The 20914-nt window shown below is 44.5% G+C and overlaps 2 protein-coding genes across 9 annotated transcripts in view; one reads left to right on the top strand and one right to left on the bottom strand.

Annotated features, from left to right (window-relative positions):
• The window catches only part of NUP205 (nucleoporin 205), a 169235-nt gene extending 149679 nt beyond the window's left edge, over positions 1-19556 (bottom strand). For both annotated transcript variants that reach the window (XM_082253150.1, XM_082253151.1), the window contains exons 1-3: positions 19429-19556; positions 5292-5434; positions 2993-3164 (exon numbers count right to left, since the gene is read on the bottom strand). In XM_082253150.1, the coding sequence (XP_082109276.1) occupies positions 2993-3164; positions 5292-5434; positions 19429-19456 (343 nt within the window). In that variant the 5' untranslated portion in view covers positions 19457-19556. The remainder of the gene's footprint in view (positions 1-2992; positions 3165-5291; positions 5435-19428) is intronic.
• A 669-nt stretch (positions 19557-20225) lies between these two features.
• The window catches only part of CNOT4 (CCR4-NOT transcription complex subunit 4), a 218867-nt gene continuing 218178 nt past the window's right edge, over positions 20226-20914 (top strand). For all 7 annotated transcript variants that reach the window (XM_082255051.1, XM_082255049.1, XM_082255046.1 and 4 more), the window contains exon 1: positions 20226-20492. The gene's annotated coding sequence lies outside the window, so the exon portion shown is untranslated. The remainder of the gene's footprint in view (positions 20493-20914) is intronic.

The following is a 20914-nucleotide window of genomic DNA, read 5'->3' as shown; positions in this document are numbered from 1 at the left end:
TCCATACCAGATTTAGAGCATGAAGCCCGGCACATCAGCAAAGGGAGGAGACAGGCAAGCACCCCAACTCCCCTCCTGAACCACACTGGGCCACATGCCCTCAACATTGGGGGTTGCCTTGGGGCAGGGGGGAATCTGCCCCCCCAAAGAACCTTATCCTCATGTGTATAAGGAACTTTTCCTCATAACCCTGAGCTGCAGTTGTGGGGGGTCTGTGGGCGGGGGGCTAATCAGAATCTCTGCCCCTTAGCTTACCCCATACTCATTTACATAGGGGGTGCAAGGATCTGGGCCCCCTTGTTAAAGGGGCTTCCAGATTCCGATAAGCCCCCCGACCACAGACCCCCATAACCACAGCCCAGAGTTGTAGGGACAAAGCCCTTTTCCCCCATTAACATGGGGACAGGATGCTGGGGGGTGGGGGAAAGCGGCGTCAGAGCGGCACCAAATCAGCTCCCCATGTTAAAGGCATGTGGTCTGGTGTGGTTCAGGAAGGGGGGCGCTCGCTCGTCCCCTCCCTTTCCTGACCTGCATGCTCAGATAAGAGTCTGGTATGGATTTTGGCGGGGGCCCCATGCCATTTTTTTGGTGTGGGGATCCCCTCAAAATCCATACTAGACACAAAAGGGCCTGGTATGGATTGGGGGGGGGGGGGCTTCACGCCATTTTTCTGATGATTTTTGATCTTTTGAAATGGCAATGTTTTTCCTTTACATTCAGCTGTCAGCGGGGAATTGCACATAGCTAAGGACTCAATTGTTAAGAACGCAGTGACCTGCTTCCCGTCCCGCTCCTTAACAACCAGCTATAAACAGTTTAAGAGATTTAAAAAAACATGCAAAATGCATCACAAATGCGTAAAAAACGAGTGTCTGAAAATGTGAAAAGCAACGCAAAATGCACTGTAGAACACATCAAAAGCAACAAACATGGATGTGAATGAAGCCTTAAAGCTCAACTGGTACAGACTCCTCTCTCCTGTACCGAAATTACTTACTACAAGAAACAAACAAAAAAGGAGAGCGCACCAGCCTAGTGCAATATCCCACAGCATTTATGTAAGATCAACAAGAATAATACTGACAAACTTAAAATCGGTCATCAAGCTACTCAACTTGGCACTGATGAAGGAGCTACCTTGGAAACGCGTTAGCAATTAAAGATCCTGTGAGGTTCCCCCTGCACTCCAGGACTACTGGGCTATAGATTAGTAGCTTGATGAGCCATTTTAATTCATGTTTTTCAGTATTATTCTTGTTGATCTTAAAAAAAAAAAAAAAAGCTGTGGGATAATGCACTAGGCTAGTGCACCCTCTTATGTTTGTTTTTTTGTAGTAGCTTCAGGACATCTCCAGGCCTAGAGGACAGCAAAGTTTTGTTTTTATATTTACAGGTCCCTCTCAAAAAATTAGCATATTGTGATAAAGTTCATTATTTTCTGTAATGTACTGATAAACATTAGACTTTCATATATTTTAGATTCATTACACACAACTGAAGTAGTGCAAGCCTTTTATTGTTTTAATATTGATGATTTTGGCATACAGCTCATGAAAACCCAAAATTCCTATCTCAAAAAATTAGCATATTTCATCCGACCAATAAAAGAAAAGTGTTTTTAATACAAAAAAAGTCAACCTTCAAAAAATTATGTTCAGTTATGCACTCAATACTTGGTCGGGAATCCTTTTGCAGAAATGACTGCTTCAATGCGGCGTGGCATGGAGGCAATCAGCCTGTGGCACTGCTGAGGTGTTATGGTGGCCCAGGATGCTTCGATAGCGGCCTTGAGCTCATCCAGAGTGTTGGGTCTTGCGTCTCTCAACTTTCACTTCACAACATCCCACAGATTCTCTATGGGGTTCAGGTCAGGAGAGTTGGCAGGCCAATTGAGCACAGTAATACCATGGTCAGTAAACCATTTACCAGTGGTTTTGGCACTGTGAGCAGGTGCCAGGTCGTGCTGAAAAATGAAATCTTCATCTCCATAAAGCTTTTCAGCAGATGGAAGTATGAAGTGCTCCAAAATCTCCTGATAGCTAGCTGCATTGACTCTGCCCTTGATAAAACACAGTGGACCAACACCAGCAGCTGACATGGCACCCCAGACCATCACTGACTGTGGGTACTTGACACTGGACTTCAGGCATTTCCCTCTCCCCAGTCTTCCTCAGGGTCCGGTCACCTCTTCTCGTTGTGCAGCGTTTTCTGGCACACTTTTTCCTTCCCACTGAGGTGCCTTGATACAGCACTCTGGTAACAGCCTTTTCGTTCAGAAATTTCTTATTGTGTCTTACCCTCTTGCTTGAGGGTGTCAATGATGGCCTTCTGGACAGCAGTCAGGTCGGCAGTCTTACCCATGATTGCGGTTTTGAGTAATGAACCAGGCTGGGAGTTTTTAAAAGCCTCAGGAATCTTTTGCAGGTGTTTAGAGTTAATTAGTTGATTCAGATGATTAGGTTAATAGCTCGTTTAGAGAACCTTTTCATGATATGCTAATTTTTTGAGATAGGAATTTTGGTTTTTCATGGGCTGTATGCCAAAATCATCAATATTAAAACAATAAAAGGCTTGCACTACTTCAGTAGTGTGTAATGAATCTAAAATATATGAAAGTCTAATTTTTATCAGTACATTACAGAAAATAATGAACTTTATCACAATATGCTAATTTTTTGAGAGGGACCTGTATAATTATGTGTACAGCGCTGTGCCTCATTATACAGGGGTTTTATGTACTTGTATCTCGAGGCACTCTAGGGTCTTGTGGCAGCAGCTGATATTTGGGTATGACAAAAAGTACAGGTGATTGTATTTGATTGTTAATACTAGAACCCCTTTATGCATTTCCTCTTGAATTTTTCTATAGCTTTATTTTAACAACATATAAATTATGTTCTGAAACAATTGGCTTGTTTGTTCTGTTCACGCAGTTCCCCTTTCATTAATTAGATCTATAAAGACTTATTTTAATGGCAGACTCATCACTCACCAGCTAAAAGAAGCTCCATGGCTGCCACTTCTCCAATATTGAACAAGTCACTGAGGATGAAGGCCTCTTTGATGAGGGATTCTGGGAGGAGCTGAGTCCCCTGCCGGCCTTTAATGGCCATTCCTTCTGTGCTGGCTTTTTGGATTTTCTCATGTTGTTGGTGACTTTTTGGCTGGAAAAAAAATGAAAGTGTCAAACCCACATCATAAAAAACTACCAATAAATGCTGTATTACATGCTGTTCATACTCACTCAGTTACTATGGAAAAAACAGTTGGAACCAGTTAACTCTTTTTCTAGGAAGTCTTTCAGGGCAGCATCTGAGACAAGTGCCGCGCTGGAAGACAACCTGAGATAACCTGGTTGCTCCTGCTGTTCTCTATTTCCTCCTCCTGTCCATGTTTCCACTGCAGTTGGGGATTTTGCAGAGCAGTGTTGGCAGCTTCTGCACATGCTCAGTTTTCAGTGAGTTTCTATGCTAATAATTTCCTCCCTATCACATCTCAGCAGCCAATATGACTATAGAGTCACACATGTGGGCTTAATCACAGGGGTCAATGACAGCCCCCTCCCTCCCTTCCTCCATGCCCACTAACCAGCTAAACACAATGGTGACCGGATATTACATCTTGATTGATGAAGGCTTTACCTCCATGCTATTCTAAGACACAGGCTGGAGGACATGGACACAGCCTGTGACTGGCAGAAATCCGTGATTCGCACTGCTCTGTCAAACCGCACAGACAAGCCAAGAAAACAAAAATTTTATATTGCAGCTTCTAGTGTCACCGCCTCACCTCCAACCAGCTTACTGGCCAATATGGAAGCACCATCACACCTGTCCAGTAAGGAAGCAGATGACACAGAAAACTTCAACCACCAAACAATGGAGTCATCTGGCTTGCTCTGCAGTGTGGCAGTGGTATGTGACTCTCAAGGCAGGCTTAAAGGTATTCTGTCGCCACAGGGTCACTTGTATAAAGAGTGAATACACTTACCTTTCCAGCGGCCTGTGTTTTGAAATGCCACTGCTTAGCTGCCCACTGGCTCCAGCAAACTTTTGACCCTTCAGATTGGTCAAGTAACCATTTCAATTGCAGCACATTTTGCTCCTCCCACTGACTAATACATCCAATAGTGATATACGAGCCAGCAAGAAAAACCACAGCATGCGGTGAGGGAGCAGGTAATACACACAGTAGTGTGGAATATCTGAAGTGCCATGGGGGCTCCAAAGCTGTGCCATTTATAGCTGCCTTTGTATACAAGTGACCCTGTGGTAACAGCGTTACTAACAAAATTACAGTTTCTTTGGGAAGTTAAATGGTATGTGTGGGGTTTTCGTACAGTCTATATTTATGTCCAGGGTTGAAATTGTTCTTTTTAAAATTTATTTTTAGTGAGTTAAATATTACACATCATCATGAATACTTCATATTTAGCAAAGAACTCCCTTCGGGTAGAGCTTTAGAGTCTGCTGACTGCAAGTTTTTCAGCAGCTCGTTATATTTAGGATGCAAGTGCCTGTTCAGACCTAATGCACCAAAGTATCACTTGATTTACTGCAGCCCACTGCAATGCTGGGTGTAACCCTAAGTTCACAACTATGCGTGAAAACACCCTGCTGTGAGAAAACGCATGGGGCTGCCATTCCAAATGACCATGCGATTTCCCTGCGGGCCGCGTTTTGAAAAAGATGCATGCACTTTTTCCTGCGGGAAACGCAGGCACAGCAGCTCTTTCAAATGAATAGGCTGCCATGCAGGCACGACAGCCCTTTCAAATGAATAGGCTGCCATGCCCGCACAAACACGGGACTGCGAAAATGCAAAGGTGTGAACCTAGCGTCAGTGCATTGCCATTCATTTTGAACAGCATCCCAATACACATAAAAAAAAAGTTGCATACGCATATCATACACTGTGGTGCACTGTAGTGCAGGTGCGTTGTGTATGCCTATTTGGATTATTTTTAAAACAAATGCAATCACGCGTTTACCTTGTGCTACAGCAAAGCTACAAGGTATAGGGCATCCCCATACCCTTTACTGGGGTTTCCACTAACATTTTAAAGGAGACCTGTAAGTCTAAGAGGGGTGGGGGAGGTAATTTTTTTTTTTATAAGCACTCACTAGAAAATATTTTAGCAAGTACCTTGGAATGACCTATTTCAATACCTACAAAACAGAGGCAGACAAAGGTCCATAATAAAGCTAAATTTGTTAAATTCCATGTCTTCGAGGAAACTGTTGTCTACAACAAATAAAGTTTTGCTTCAATTAGGAACATGAAAAACATACTGGGTTTTTAAACAGGGAGATGAAATCCGGTTTATGCTTCTTTAACAATATATCCAGGACATGCACGGCTTCAGGCTGTCTCTTCAACAAGGCGCTATCCACAGTCTGCAAAATATCTTTGTATGGACCCCATAGACTAGCCACTGCAAGAAAGAGGAAGATTAGCAGGTTACTCGGTTATCACAGAACAGTGAGCAAATAAGAGAAATGCTTTGTTTAGGTTTTCTATACCTTATAAACTGAACTTTCTGCAGTGGGCAATAAAACTTACTTTTAGAGAGACCATGCCACTGGAATGAACATTGTGGGGCTTATTTACTAAAACTGTATAGTACAAAATCTGGTGTAGCTCTGCATAGAAACCACACAGCTTCCAGGTTTTATTGTCAAAGATGAAGTTAGAAGCTGATTGACTACCATGCACAGCTGTACCAAATTCTGAACACACCAGTTTTAGTAAAGCCCCGTACACACGTACCGATTGTCGGCCGTAAATATTCGGCCGACGACCGATCGGCCGATTGTAGGCTTGTCAGTATGATGCTTCCGACAGCGCATTTTCGGCCGAACAGAATCTGTCGTGCAGGCATTAAAATTTTTGTTGGCGGTCACCAGAACGGCCGATTGTTCGCCAGTCAGTACAGATTTCGGCCAACAGACAGCAGATTAGCAAGACTGGGCATGCTCAGAAAAGAAAAAAGACAAGGAAAGTTAACCATCACATGACATCACTTCTGCATTTGGCTGTTGTTGGCCGACAAAATTCGTGTGCAGTCTTTTGCAGTTTTCAACAGACACGACAGCCCTGGACAAAAGACGGCCGATTGTTCGGCCGACGATCAGTACGTGTGTACGGGGCTTAAATCTCCCTTTATATGTTGTTTTTGCCCCTTCTGGGAATTGATTTATTTTATTAAATGCCCATCTTTTATGCCCTCATAACTCAAAAATAATAATTAAAAAAACACACACACTTCTGCCCTAAAGCACCAGGGTCCATTGTTTGAATCCCAATAAGGACACCATCTACATTTGCATGTTCTGCCTCCGCTTGCTTTGGTTTCCACCGGGTACTCCAGTCCCCTTTCACACCCCAAGACCTGCTGATGGGTTAATTAGCTCTGGTCTAAGCTGACCTTAGGATGTGTATGTATGGATGTGAGTTAGGGCCCTTAGACTATAAACTCCTTGAGGGCAGGAACTGATGTGAATGTACGGTATGTAAAGCATTGTGTTAATTGTCAAAGCTATATAAATGTCTGTATTAAACAGATAAATACTGTATGATTTTGATGTGCATTTTGACTAATATTTCAAAATTGTATACATCATTTACAGCACGCAGGTTAAATGTTTACTTTTTTTAACTTTTATAAATATTAGGGAATATCATTAATTATTACTGGCGACTGAATAGTGTACACAGTAAGCTGTGCACATTGTTGATAATATTTATTGAGATTTTGGGGACAGAGCAAGTAGCAGCATAAAAAAAATATTTATGTTAGGATTGGTGACTGCACCAGAGCTTTCATACACGTGATAAAAATACAATAAAAATAAGGCGTCTAGGAATAAGTTTACTCTTGAGGTAATGCTCAAATGCAGTAATATCCCACCAGATTTTAATTTTTTTCTCCATTAGATATCCAAATCTCTTGAAGAGAAGGGAGACATCCCATGGCCCACTGGGAGGAAGATGTTGTGTTTAAGAATCACCCGCCCAAACTAGTCTACTATAGGCGCTATATAGACGATCTTATTCTAGTGTGGAACGGGAACAGAAAGGGCCTAGAGTCTTTCAAGGAAAGGATGAATAATAATGACAAAAATAGTCCTGACCTGGAATACTAGTTCGGACCAGGTGGTCTTTTTGGATTTGATTATTTCAAAAGACCTAGATCGGTTTAAAAACTTGTAATTTTGTTAAACCGACTAATCGCAATGCATACATACCCTTTTATAGATGCCACCACCGTACGTGGCTGTGCAATATTCCAAGAGGTCAGTATGTACGCTTAAAAAGAAATTGCACATCAGAGGAGGCTTTCCTTAACTAATCCAAAATATTGACGGGAAGATTCCAACAGAAAGGCTATAATAATGAGGCTCTGAAGAGGGATCTGCTGAAAGTGCAAGGGATAGAGAGACAGTCCTTACTATCTAATAAGATTAAAGTTGAGGAGGATGGCACCAATAATTTTCGGATAGTGATGGATTATAGTATCTAACACAAAAAAAAAAAATTTGAGAAAATTATAGAAAAACATTGGGCCATCCTCAAACAGGATAAAATATTGGGCCCTGTCCTTCCGAGTAATCCACTGTTTGTATACAAAAAAGCTCCGACCTTAAGAGATAGGTTGACCCCAGGAGTCATTGACCCCCCTATCTATAAGGAGAATAGATTATTCTCTTTTCTCAAAGGCTTTTATGCCTGTGGGAAGTGTGTGGCTTGTAGGACAGCCAGGACAAATCTTAAAAAAACGTAAGGAGTTTGTTGCAACAGCTACCGGTATGGCATATAAAATTTCGGATCTTATCACGTGCTCGACCACGGGGGTTGTGTATATGCTCGAGTGCAGTTGCGGATTGCAATACATTGGGCGCACTTTCAGAGCATTGCACGTCCGGGTGCCTGAGCTAATGAATAATATTAGAAAAGGCCTTAAGACACACTCTGTTTCCCAACACTTCAGATTATGCCATCATAAGGATCCTCGTAGTTCAAAATGATGGGGGCTGGAAAAAGTCAAAAAACATTGATTGGAGAGGAGGGAATTTCATAAGACAGTTGAGTCGCCGAGAATCGTATTGGATATACGAAACTAAAGTCGCTGTCCCGAGAGGGTTAAATGTTGACTTCGACTTGAATGGTTTCATTTCAGATCGTTAAAATATTCTCTTTCCTTATCCATGTATGTATATAGTTTTGTGTCATTAAATAGAATTGTAATCCAAGAGACAGTGGGTGGGCTTTTGCAGCTCCCTTAAACGACAGATGTATGAGTGTATATATTCATATACTTATATCTATACATTTTAAGGAATCCTTTTTATGATTTCCCCGTTTTTAATTGTACTTATTTTACATTTCTTTATATGGGATATATTGCGCTTGAAATTGTTTAATTCCTTTTAATTAATGACCTACTGGTGAGGCTTTTAGTGTCTCGGTGTAACGCTCCTGCGTTTTATGTATAATGTGGATTTACAGCTGCAGAAATATTCCACTTCAGTAGTCATGTAGAGAAACGCTGAGACACCAATCCCAACTCCCAAGACTCATCATGTGTGGATAGTCTCAATTCAGCAAGTAGATACACACACTCAATAAGATGTTCCTAGAGTGACTTATATGTATAGTGATGATAGGCTGAAGAGACAGGTTGGGTAGAGATGGTAGATGACAGACACTTGAAAGGAATGTTCTTGAAAGTAAGATAGTAGCAGATGGGATGCAGATAGGTTTAGCAATCATGTATGGTAGCAGATGATAGAGTAGCAGGTGAACATACAGGATAGACCAACCCAGTGCAAGAGCAGATGGTATTAGGCTCAAGAGCTAGCAATCTTAGTTAATGCAGATGTAGTAATAGTCCTTAGTATGCAGAGCTAGATAGTGTAAGCTTTAGTATGAAGGTTATAGAGGTTTCCCCTGTGGGGTACTTATCACTAGTAGCAATGTAGTAGAGGAGAGGTTCGGCAAGAGCGGATGATCCGGTAGCGGGATACAGGGATCAGCAGCGTGGTTCCGATAGCGAGGTATGCTTGCAAGCATGAGAGCTTCAAGGCAGATTATGCGGCGTTGAACGAACATGTGAGTGAGACCGCCGGAGGTTGAAATAGCCGCTCCAGCGGCGCTCAGCGATGACAGCATCGGTCTTAAAGGTGTATGCGCACCTTACCAAAAGAGAATGGTGGGGCGCATACACTTAGGAAAAGTGGAATTAGGGTACCAAAGGTACCAGAACATTACACTCGGTTATAGATTAATATTCTGAAGCCAAGGGGCTATTCAGTGACTCCATTGTCACTGCTGACAAATCTGCTCTCTTCTTCCGGGCTGCTTGTTCTGGTCTGTGTAGTAGCTTGTTTATGTTTGCCCGTTGCCTAGAGACATCCCCTGCCTATCAGCACGGGTCTGGTCCTTCAATAGCGGGTGCAGAAAGCCCCTTCGTACGCCGCTGAGGAAATTCAGCCCCTTGGAACGATATGCGTGCGGAGGGAGGAGGAGCCGTGACGTCAGCTGTAGTAGCCGCTGGACCCGGCTGAGAGACTTTACCGCAGTTTTACCATTATATGCAATTAAGAGGCGCTTTCCTTTTCTAAATAAACCTTTATTTACCTACTTCACCGTATATTGCTCCAATTGCTTTATTTTAGGCTGCGCTCTATGGAAAGAAGGATTCATCCTTGGTATGAGAATCTGAATATCATGTGAAAGCCATCCATCTGGTATCATCTGATTTGCCCTGATCCTGGTGTGGGATTTTCCAAGCGCATATGACCCGCAGGTAACTCAGGGGTCTAGGATTGAGGTGAGAGGCAGTTTGTTTGGTGGTGGAAGTGGACACGTGTGTTCTCACATCAAGCACACGGACTCAATTCTGGGTTACTTATTTTAGTGCACTTACATCTGCATGGGTCTCTTTTCTGCATGGACGTATTTTAACCCTGCCTTAGCCAGTTAATGAATGGCCTTGCATTTACTCGGTTTTAGTTAATCAATAGCGCTACACTATTTTTGAATATCATTTAATGTTGTGTGGTTATTTAGATTAACCTTAGTGTTAGCTGCTTTTTCAATGTCTGGTGTTTGCGCCGATATACCTTTTTTTTAAAATTAACAGCCGTAGCATTGTCCGACTGTATCCGCACAGGGCACCCCTGCAGACAATCCGCCCATTGAGACAGACAAGGTCTGATCGCCTGAATTTCCAGGATGTTGATCGGCAACCTGGACTCCTCCCCAGTCCAGACAACTTGGGCCGAACACACTCCCAAGACACTTTCCCATCTGGACAGACTGACATCCGTGGTGATTACAGTCCAATACAGGAGAATAAAAGGTTTTCCCAGACGTAGAGCCGTGGAGCGGAGCCACCATAGGAGAGACTCCCTCGAACCCCGACTCAACAGGATCAGATTGTCCAATGACAGCGGATCCTTATTCCATTTGATCAGAATCTCCCTCACAAAGGTCTGATGTGGAACTGCGCAAAACGGAACCGCCTCAAAAAGGTGGAGACCATCTGTCCCTGCACTTGCATGCAAATCCTGAATGATGATCGATGGTTGGACAACAGGAGCCGAACAGCACCCTGTAGCTTCAGAGGTTTGTCTGAGGAAGAAACACCCGGGCTGACGCTGAATCTTCAGATCCAAGTAGTCCAGCTTTATGGACGGAGACAGTGCCGATTTCTGAAAATTTAGTGTCCACCCAAACTCCTGCAGAGTTCGCATTGTAACCTCCAAGTCAAGTTCTAGCTTGAGGAAGACTCTGCACGCAGAAGCAGATCATACAGGTAACCTAGTACCACAATCCCCTTCTGCCGTAACAAGGCCAACACTGGGACCAAAACTTGTGTGTACACACGAGGAGCTGATGCGAGACCAAAGAGTAACGCCATGAATTGAAAGTGCTCCTCACCCACGGCAAAACAAAAACGCTAATGCCCGACATATATTGGAAAAAGAAGGTAAGCGACCTTGAGATTAATAGAAGCCAGCAGATCTCCTTGATGAGGGAAAGCTACTACTGTGCGGGTGGACTCAATCCAAAGTCTTTAAACCCGCACCAAGCGGTTCAGAGCCTTGAGGTCCAAGATCTCACAGCTGAGTCCTCCAACTTTAAAGTTTCCCACGCTGACACAATTAGGGCCCCCACCAGTGCTTTTTCATGCGCGGCTGCAGAGGAGGACGACTCATCCTCACTATTAGAGCACTCAGCATGCGTGGACGCAGACCCAGTGGCTGACTTTCATTTGCAGCAGCCAAATCCACCTCAGAATCTGAGGATACAAGTGAAGGCAGGGGGTGCTTCTTGCCTGGCCTCCTTTGCAGGGCTTTGGCTACTAGCGACTGCAGGGCTGCCGTCATGGCCGCCAAGGCAGACTGAGAGCTAAAGGGTCCCGCAGCATCTAGGAGTGGATCGGGTGGTGAAAGGCGCTCCATAGGCTCCATGACCACAAAGGGTTAAATAAAACCGTGCTGCACGGCAAAGAAATTGTATTTTTTTTTCAACGGGAGGCCCCTTCCCCCTGTGCACCACAAGAATTAATGAACCTGTGGCGCTGAATATAGCAGAGGAAGGATATATAACCCCAGAGACTCACCATCCGAGCTGGAGAGCGACAAAATTGTCTGTCACACTGCTGGAACGAGGAAGAGGAAACGCTGACCTGAGACTAGAGGACCCCACAGCCTCCGCACTGCATCAAACTACAGGAAAATGGCCGCGCATGAAACTATCGGGAAACCAAAAACATGGCCGCTGGACTACACAAACATGGCTGCAGAAGCCATGAATACAGAATACACAGCAAAAAGGCAGCACAGCACGGGACCCTGGACCCCACGGAAAATTTCAGACCCCAGGAGGGGACCCCCCCATGGACCCCTTCTGCAGCACCCAGGTACGGACAACCCCTACAGGGGGCCAACAGCAGCATCACCCAACGCTCCTCTGGCTCAGCACCATGCAGCCCCCCTAACCAAATTCACCCATGACCCCAAAAGGAGCCAGGGGAGGAGGGGGAACGGGGGACAGATGAGGGCACCTACTCGGGGGAGCCCAGGAAAGGAGAAGGGGGAAAACACAAGGGGGAGGAAGGACACAGAAGGAGCCTACCATCCCCCAGCAATTCCGCGGGAAAGGAGGGGAGAACACTACTCCCCATACTACGGTCACCACTCCCAGCAGTCCACCGCACAACCGAGGAACAGTGAGATCTGGTTCAGGATAATGGCTAAGGGATGGACCCCTAGAGGTGTGTCTAGGTATAAAAGTTTTGTATTAACCTAATCTGCCTAGCTTGCTCCTGCAGAGGGCGCCATTACCCACTAGTGAAGGCTAATATGGATGGGCGGCGACTGTCAGAGGACGTAAGAGAAATATACTTTTTTGAATTTGAATGTAAACGGAAAAAAAAAATAACAATACATAACCAAATTTTTTGTAGAGTATAAATTATTACGTTAAGCCGAGAAAATAAGATGCCAAACCTGTCACACTCTAGAAATGCACACGTCCATTCAATGGCAACAAACAACGTAAATGTTACCATCCATAAGGGATGCTTTAAAGGCCTTTACAGGTTCCCACTTTAGATTTACTGCCCATGATCTGACAGTCGCCGTAATACCATGTGTGGGACAATCACTGCTTGCGTACATGCAGGAGCGACACGTGCGTTCACCTTTGCGTGCAAGTACGGGACCCTTTTAAAACAAAATGTTATTCATTTGTTTTGTTTTTTACATTGTCGCTTTCATTTGTTTTCTTTTTTTATTACTGTCACAAGAAATGTAAACGTCCTTGTGACAGCAATAGGCATGTGGCATGTATCGATTTTTAAAAATGGCACCGTTGACATCCAGGTAAGCGATGTCAGGTCATCTGTTTCAGGTTACCATAGCGGAGACCCGATCAAAGCTGATTTGTTCTGCTTCCCGACCAGCCAGCAGATGCACAGACTGGTCGTTTGATTCTCCCAAGGGACATCCCCTCCCATCTTGTAAAAGCAATCCAGTGGCTAGCTGGTTCTAAAAAATAAAAATGGTACCAGGGTGATGACTGCAGCTCCTGATTAAGTGAATTCTTCTTGAAACCCGTTAACCATGCTGTTGTCTCCTTGTATAGTGGGTCTGTGATCTCTTTGTGTGGATTTTATACAATAAAGCTCATTTTTTTCTGAAGTTTGGAGTGCGGTCAACTCCTTCGACATCATCACAGCATAACCACCCCAAGTCATACGACTTACTGGTACGTGGATGGTCAGGAAGTTGATAAGTTGCCTCTGTTCTCAGCTGCATTAAAGTGATACTAAACCCTGCATTCACTACATCTGGTCTCCCACAGTCCACAGAACATGCTAATGCAATTATTTTGAGTAAATATAACCTCCAAAATACCTTTTCTCATCAGCAGTATATAGCAGTCTTGTGACTTCTATCAGTGTCTGATTAAAGCTTTTAGGAGTTATTCTCCTCTGACTGTCCTAAAAAGGCTGCAGGACCCCTGATCCTCTGTCTGGACAATGCGGAGTGGCCCTGTGCTGATCACATGCACTCTCCCAAGGGGGAAAAAAGCTCTCTAGCAATACACACCAAACTGAGCATGTGACTCCAAAGGCTCTGTTCAGGAGACAGATTAGGGGAGGATCGGAGAAGACAGGATCAAACAGCCTTTTTACACAATGCACAGGACTAACCCCTTAGGTTCCAGCAAGTATAATAAGCATGCTTTACTGCATATACAGAATGATTTTACTGTTGTGGGTGTAACTCGCAGGGTTGCCATTTACCTATCGGTACAGTAAATATCTCCTAAAAGTGCACTGTTTAACCACTTAAGCCCCGGAAGATTTTACCCCCTTCCTGACCAGGGGGTTTTTTGCGATTTTTTACTGCGTGACTTTAACGGACAATTGCGCGGTCGTGCGATGCTGTACCTAAACGAATTTGACGTCCTTTTTTTCCCACAAACAGAGCTTTCTTTTGGTGGTATTTGATCACCTGTGCGATTTTTTGATCATGCGCTATAAACAAAAAAATGAGGGTAAATTTTGCAAAAATAACAATATTTTTCACATTTTTTTATATGAAATTCCCCAAAAAAAAAAAAACATGTAAAAATCAAAATTGTTTAACATTTTCGGCCAATTTGTTTTATGCTACATATGTTTGGTAAAAAAAAAAAAAAAATCACAAAAAGCGTATTTTGATTGGTTTGCGCAAAAGTTATCGCGTTTACTAACAAAGGGAAAGATTTTTGTCATTTTTGGTGTTTTTTTTTTTAACGAGTAATGGCGGCGATCTGCGATTTTTTTTGCGGGACTGCGACATTGCGGCGGACAGATCGGACCCTTGACTGACATTTTTGACACTTTTGGGTTTACCAGTGACATTACTGCCGTAATCAGTGCTATACATATGCACTGTTACTGTAAAAATGACACTGGCAGGGAAGGGGTTAACTGTATTGAAGTGGGAGGGGTTAAGTGTGTCCTAGGGGCGTGTTTCTAACTGTGAATGGACATGGCTACTACTGTAAAAACAGAGATCAACGGTCCTACATAGTAGAACCGTCTGATCTCCATTTTTACACAGGGGAGAATGACAGGCGGCTTGTTTACACTAGCCGCCTGCCTTTCTCCCTTCCCGGCGAACGATCGCGAGTGACCGGCGGACATCGGGTCCGCCGGTCACACGCACTGACTTGTTAGGGATGTAGCCAGGGCGGGCGCGCACTTGCCCGCTATTGGCTCACAAGCCAGTGACAGGCTAGTGACGTACCGGTACGTCACTTTGCCTGGCCGGGGCGGACCGCCGCAGTATATGTACTTGCGGCGGTCGGCAAGTGGTTAAGAGATATTTACTTGTAAACTAAATAGGCCAGTGACATCACCGACGCATACGCTCTAACCGGATGGCCAACTGGGCCGTTCCTTCAGAGTCTTGTGCCATTAATAGCGTCTCCCGCATGAATGCGATGGAGTGATGTCATCACAGCCAGATGGCTGGGCGGACGCAAACCCAGAAGGAAGATGGGTGAAGATGGAAGCCCTGTTAGCGGTGATAGCTTGCCGCTGGAGGGCTTTGTTTTAGGGTAAGTTTCCCATAATGTGCTAGTATATGATGCATACTAGCACATTAAAACTTTCACTTAAAGTGCATCAATATATGTAATAACCCTTATTCAAAATTCATTTTTAAAAAAAAAAAAAAGTACAAAAATACTGCCCTAATAGTTTTGTCACTCGACGTTCTCACGGAGCGCTCCGTGAGGATGTATAGTGAAGAAACAATTAGGGCAGGGCCAGGACACCGAGCCTCTGCCCGCAGGTCTGTCTCACTCGTGGCTTCAGTACACGGCTGGAGGCGAGGGGGAGGACAAGTTTTGGCCATTGGAAAACAGGCAGGCAGTTCCTCCAGCACAGCCAGAAAAGTGAGCACTCTTGTATGGATATGGCTAATGAGGTCAGTTTGAAATAAGCAAACAAAGGACGGCAGAAACGCCAAGTATTTAAATCAAAGGAAGCAATAAAGAGACCAGAATATTTTTTAAGACAAATAGAGCAGCAGACACAGATCAGGAATATGAAGTATTCAGGTGACATACACTTAAGGCCCCTTTCACACATACGGTCCGTTTTTCATCCAGCCGTTGACAGATGAAAAACAGACATTAATGCATCTCTATGTAAAAACGGACGACAATGGATGATCATCCATTAACATCGGCTTCCGTCAATGTCCGTTTCTTGGAACGGATGAATGCCCTATTTTTCATCCGTCAAAAAAACAGATTGGACGAAAAACTGATAAAAAAACGGATGTAAAACTGATACATTTTGACGTGACTGAACTGATGTGTGAAAGGGGCCTTAGGTTATACTCAGGGTCTTCTGCTCCACCTGTGGGCTCCCTCCTGACAGGTCTCCTACTTTATACCATGAGGAATGCAACTGGAAGAGTGAGACTTCACTTCAAAATTTGGATTTAGTTTTAGTCATAGTCCTTTGACTACAATGCTATTTTAGTTTTTGTTGAGTTTAAGTCATCTGAATAGTTTTAGCCATATTTTAGTCGACTAAAACCTCATACATTTTAGCCAACCCCAAATTGAATGGGTTTAGGTAAATTGTAATGCATTATTTACACATTTCTCTAAAGTTTCCAAACTAGTTATATACTCCTGGAGTAAAAATTTAACAACATGTTATAATTTCTGGTATAAGAGCCCATTCAGACTAGCACGACTTGTCAGGCTGACAAGTCGCGGTCCATTGAGTAGTACAGGACCCGTTCTAATAGGATCGACACAAGTCGCTCCGACTTAGAAAAAGGGTCCTGTACTACTTTGGGGCGACCTGGGAGCGACTTGCATAGACTTCCATTATGTGAAGTCCCTGCAAGTCGCGCCGAAGTCGCGGTGCACAGCGGTGCACGTGACTTCACAGGTCGCCCCGCCTCAGTGTGAACCGGCTCTTATGGTTTGAACACGCACTACAGACACAGATTTAGCCATTGTGATATAGAACGTCTTTATAAATTAAACCAAGTTTCATAAACAAACGAAAATATTGCTTTTTGACAAACAAAAGTGCAACTTTAAAAATACAAAAAACGCAAAAACTGTAAAATCCATTGGCAGTAATGTCATTGCACATATTAACTGAATATATTACAAGCAATAAATATTATGAAAAAAATATAAGAAAAATCTTTTTCCTAATTGTTTCTTTCAGCAGCTTAGTAGATGCCCCTTACTTATTCCTATGCAGTAGTGCAATACATGTTTAACCACTTGCCGACCAGTCACTGGGACTGTACTGCGGCAAAGTGGCTCGATTCCATCCAGCGACGTAGACCTACGTCGCTGGACTCCTCCCCTTGTGGGCGCCGCTCACTCCCGCTGTTTTAAATCACAGCGGGAGTCGGGCCAGGGGAGGAGCAGCGGCGATCGCCGCCGCCGCTCTTTCCCGATCGTCGGAGAATCGAGTCTGGAGATCCGCCCGCTTGTGTAAACAGAGCGGGCGGATCTCCTAAGTGACAGACAGGGTCAGATTGCAGGGTTCAGCATAGCTGAACATGCGATCTGTCCCTGTATCACTCAGTCACCTCCCCCCACACATGTCAGTAAGCACCAGGCATCCATTAACCCCTGCCTCTCCAATAAAATTAACCCCTTCCCTGCCAGTGTCATTTTTACAGTAACAGTGCATATTTATAGCACTGATTACTGCAGTAATGTCACTGGTACCCCCAAAAGTGTAAAAAATGTCAGTCAAGGGTCCGATCTGTCCGCCGCAATGTCACAGTCCCGCAAAAAAAAAAAAAAAAAAAAAAAATCGCAGATCGCCGCCATTACTCGTTAAAAAAAAAAAAAAAAACACCAAAAATGACAGAAATCTTTCCCTTAGTTAGTAAACGCAATAACTTTTGCGCAAACCAATCAAAATACACTTATTGTGATTTTTTTTACCAATCATAGGTAGCAGAAAACAAATTGGCCAAAAATTTAAAAAGTTTTTGATTTTTACATTTTTATGGGGGAATTTCATATAAAAAAAATGTGAAAAATATTTTTTCAAAATTTACTCTCTTTTTTGGTTTATAGCGCAAAAAGTAAAGATCGCACAGGTGATCAAATACCACCAAAAGAAAGCGGTTTGTGGGGAAAAAAGGACGCAAACTTCGTTTGGGTATGGCGTCGCAGGACCGCGCAATTGTCAGTTAACCACTTGCCGACTGCCTAACGCCGATCTACGTCGGCAGTCAGCCCCTCACAGGCAAAGTGACGTAGGGCTACGTCACTAGCTTGTGAGGGTCTAGGGAGCGAGCGCGCGCCCCCCGAGGCGCGCTTCCGCTCCCGCGTGGTCACGGACCCCCCCGCGCGTGTGACCGGCGGACCCGATGTCCGCCGGTCACTCGGCGATCGGCGGGGGAGAGGGAGAATGTCAGGCAGCTTGTGTAAACAAGCCACCTGTCATTCTCCTTGCTGTTAGGATACTGATCACTCGGATCTAGTATGTAGATCCGTTGATCAGTGTCCATACAGCTCAAGCCCCAGCCAATCACAGTAGAAAGCACGCCCCTAGGGATACACACAGCCCCTCCCTCCCAAATAAAGTTAACCCCTTCACTACCAGTGTATTTTTACAGTAACAGTGCATATATATAGCACTGATTACTGTAGAAATGTCACTGGTAACCCCAAAAGTGTCAAAAATGTCAGTCAAGGGTCCGATCTGTCCGCCCCAATGTCGCAGTACCGCAAAAAAAAAAAAAAAAAAAAAAAAAAAAAAAAAATCGCAGATCGCCGCCATTACACGTTAAAAAAAAAAAAACAACAAAAATGACAGAAATCTTTCCCTTTGTTAGTAAACGCGATAACTTTTGCGCAAACCAATCAAAATACGCTTTTTGCGATTTTTTTTACCAAACATATGTAGCATAAAACAAATTGGCCGAAAAAGTAAAAAAAATTTGATTTTTAAATTTTTTTTTGGGGGAATTTCATATAAAAAAATGTGAAAAATATTGCTATTTTTGCAAAATTGACGCTCTTTTTTTGTTTATAGCGCGTGATCAAAAAAATTGCATAGGTGATCAAATACCACCAAAAGAAAGCTCTGTTTGTGTGGAAAAAAAGGACGCCAAATTCGTTTAGGTACAGCGTCGCACGACCGCGCAATTGTCCGTTAAAGTCACGCAGTGCCGAATCGCAAAATACCCCCTCGTCGGAATGGGGGTAAAATCTTCCGGGGCTTAAGTGGTTAAAGTCATGCAGTGCCGAATCGCAAAAAGTGGCCTGGACGTAAGACAGCAAAATCCTCCGGTGGTAAAGTGGTTAAACTTTAATGTGCGATTATTACATGCTCTGGATGGAATTGTGTTGCCTATTTAAAAATGGCCAGCAGAGCAGTGCTAATGTTGATGTCAATTTTCGATTTCGTTTTAGTCTTATTTTAGTCATCTGAATGGTTTTAGTTGTATTTTAGTCTAAAAATGAACACTGCTTCATAAGGTAGAATGTACAGATGCTGCCCTTAGAAAGGGAGCTGGTGACTCCTGCCCCCCAAATATGTGACTCCTTCTAAATGTAAAACATCTTTTATTTAAGGGGAGTGATCCTTTATCATGCACTTTTTAATGGTGCAATTGCCTAGTAAAAAAAGAAAATAAAATCCAAGAGGGAAAATGATCTTTAAAGGTGGGAGTGTGTGGGAATGACGGGCAGTGGTTAGCTCTGCCACAGGCTGCACATGTCCGGACTCCTCCATTACTCTATGAAGAAACCACGTGAGGCCAACAGGAGAATGGCTGCAGTCCTGCCTGATCCCACACATCCAGACACCCCATACCGCCTCTCCTCACCCTAACCCAGTACACCAACTTTCACTTTTACCTGAATTTACCGCCAACGGAGCCTCCATCTTAGTAGCAGACCTCCCAACCGGAACCCGCCGGCTCTCCAAGGGCTGTCCTCGGAGATGCCTGATAAAATATTGGACGATAAATCTCTGTTAAAATAATACCAAACCAGATTCTTCCGCCTACTTCTGCTGCTAAGATAACGAGACCAATGTGTAAACCAAACTATTTATCGCCGCTGCATTTTTCTATAATCTGCTGCTGAACTTCAAGGTGACAGGACCTCTGAGGCTGTTCACGCAAATGCCCGATAAGACTTTAGATATATCACGCTATCAAAACGCTGTTTTTCAGTTAGTTTTAAAATGGTATTGTCTGTTAGGCTTTATATTCTTTGTAAAAGAGCTGTTCTTTTTTACTTTTGAATCATATTTTGGCAACCGTTGTGACAGGGCCGCGAGCTCTGATGGGAAATGTAGTTCCATCCGCGCTTAGGGCCGTATAGGCTTAGCCATTTTAAAACTACCTTTCCCATCCACCACTGCAGGAAGCCTTCTGTTTGTTACCTAGAAGTTGTTAATAACACAGCTGTCATTTAAATAGACGTTCTGAATGATTAGAGTGATCTCTGCCCGTTTAGAAAAGGGTTTGCTAAAAATGGTCAAAGTTATTGGAATGCCCCGCGCAAAGCACGCCGGGATTGTAGTCCGAGCCGTGTAGACAGTGGACCAGTCAGACAGGAGACTGTACTACGTTTCCCGTCATGCCCCGCTGGCCATGCTACGGCCTCGTTCTCCCTCCCTGGCGTTTGGCGCAGGCGCACTGCACGCCCCCTCCCCTCAGCTGCCAGAACAGAGTATCTCAGCCCCCCCTCCTCCAATGTAAGATGGTGGTGGCCGTCTGGTGGTGAAGAATCTCCCCAGCACAAGAGCAGACGAGCCCCCTGAACCCCTAAGTGTCATAGTGCGCCCCAGCCGGAGCTGACGGGAGTATTATCCGCCCCCCCAACACACAGTGCCAGAGAGGAGGAGGAGTCGCCGGTCCGCCCCCTGCCGCGCGCCATTACCAGCCCAACACTGGAGAGAGAGCGGCGCGAGGGTAAGAGGGGAGGAGGAGAGGGGGGCGGCTGTCACTCGGGGGGGCCTGACTGGGTCACGTGCGGCCTCCACTTTACACACCGGGCCTTACCCGTCCCGTGCACAGCCTCCAGTCTTCCCACAGGGCCTCACCCACCACTAACACACATACAGCCATAGGGAGCCCTGCAGGCCTCACCCATCTCATAGATGACTTACGGGCCTCTAAATCTCAGGTATCCCTTCAGGCCTTCTACTGACATGAACAAACTTACCCTGAGCATGGGCAACTTCAAATCTACTTACAGGCCTTACCCTGATCATGGACAGCCTCCAGTCCCCCCACAGACCTCACCCTGATCATGGACAGCCTCCAGTCCCCCCACAGACCTCACTCTGATCATGGACAGCCTCCAGTCCCCCCACAGACCTCACCCTGACCAT

The sequence above is a fragment of the Pelophylax lessonae genome, assembly GCF_965119305.1.
Source record: "Pelophylax lessonae genome assembly, chromosome: 4".
NCBI classification, from domain to species: Eukaryota; Metazoa; Chordata; class Amphibia; order Anura; family Ranidae; genus Pelophylax; species Pelophylax lessonae.
This window is presented reverse-complemented; position numbering and strand designations above follow the sequence as displayed.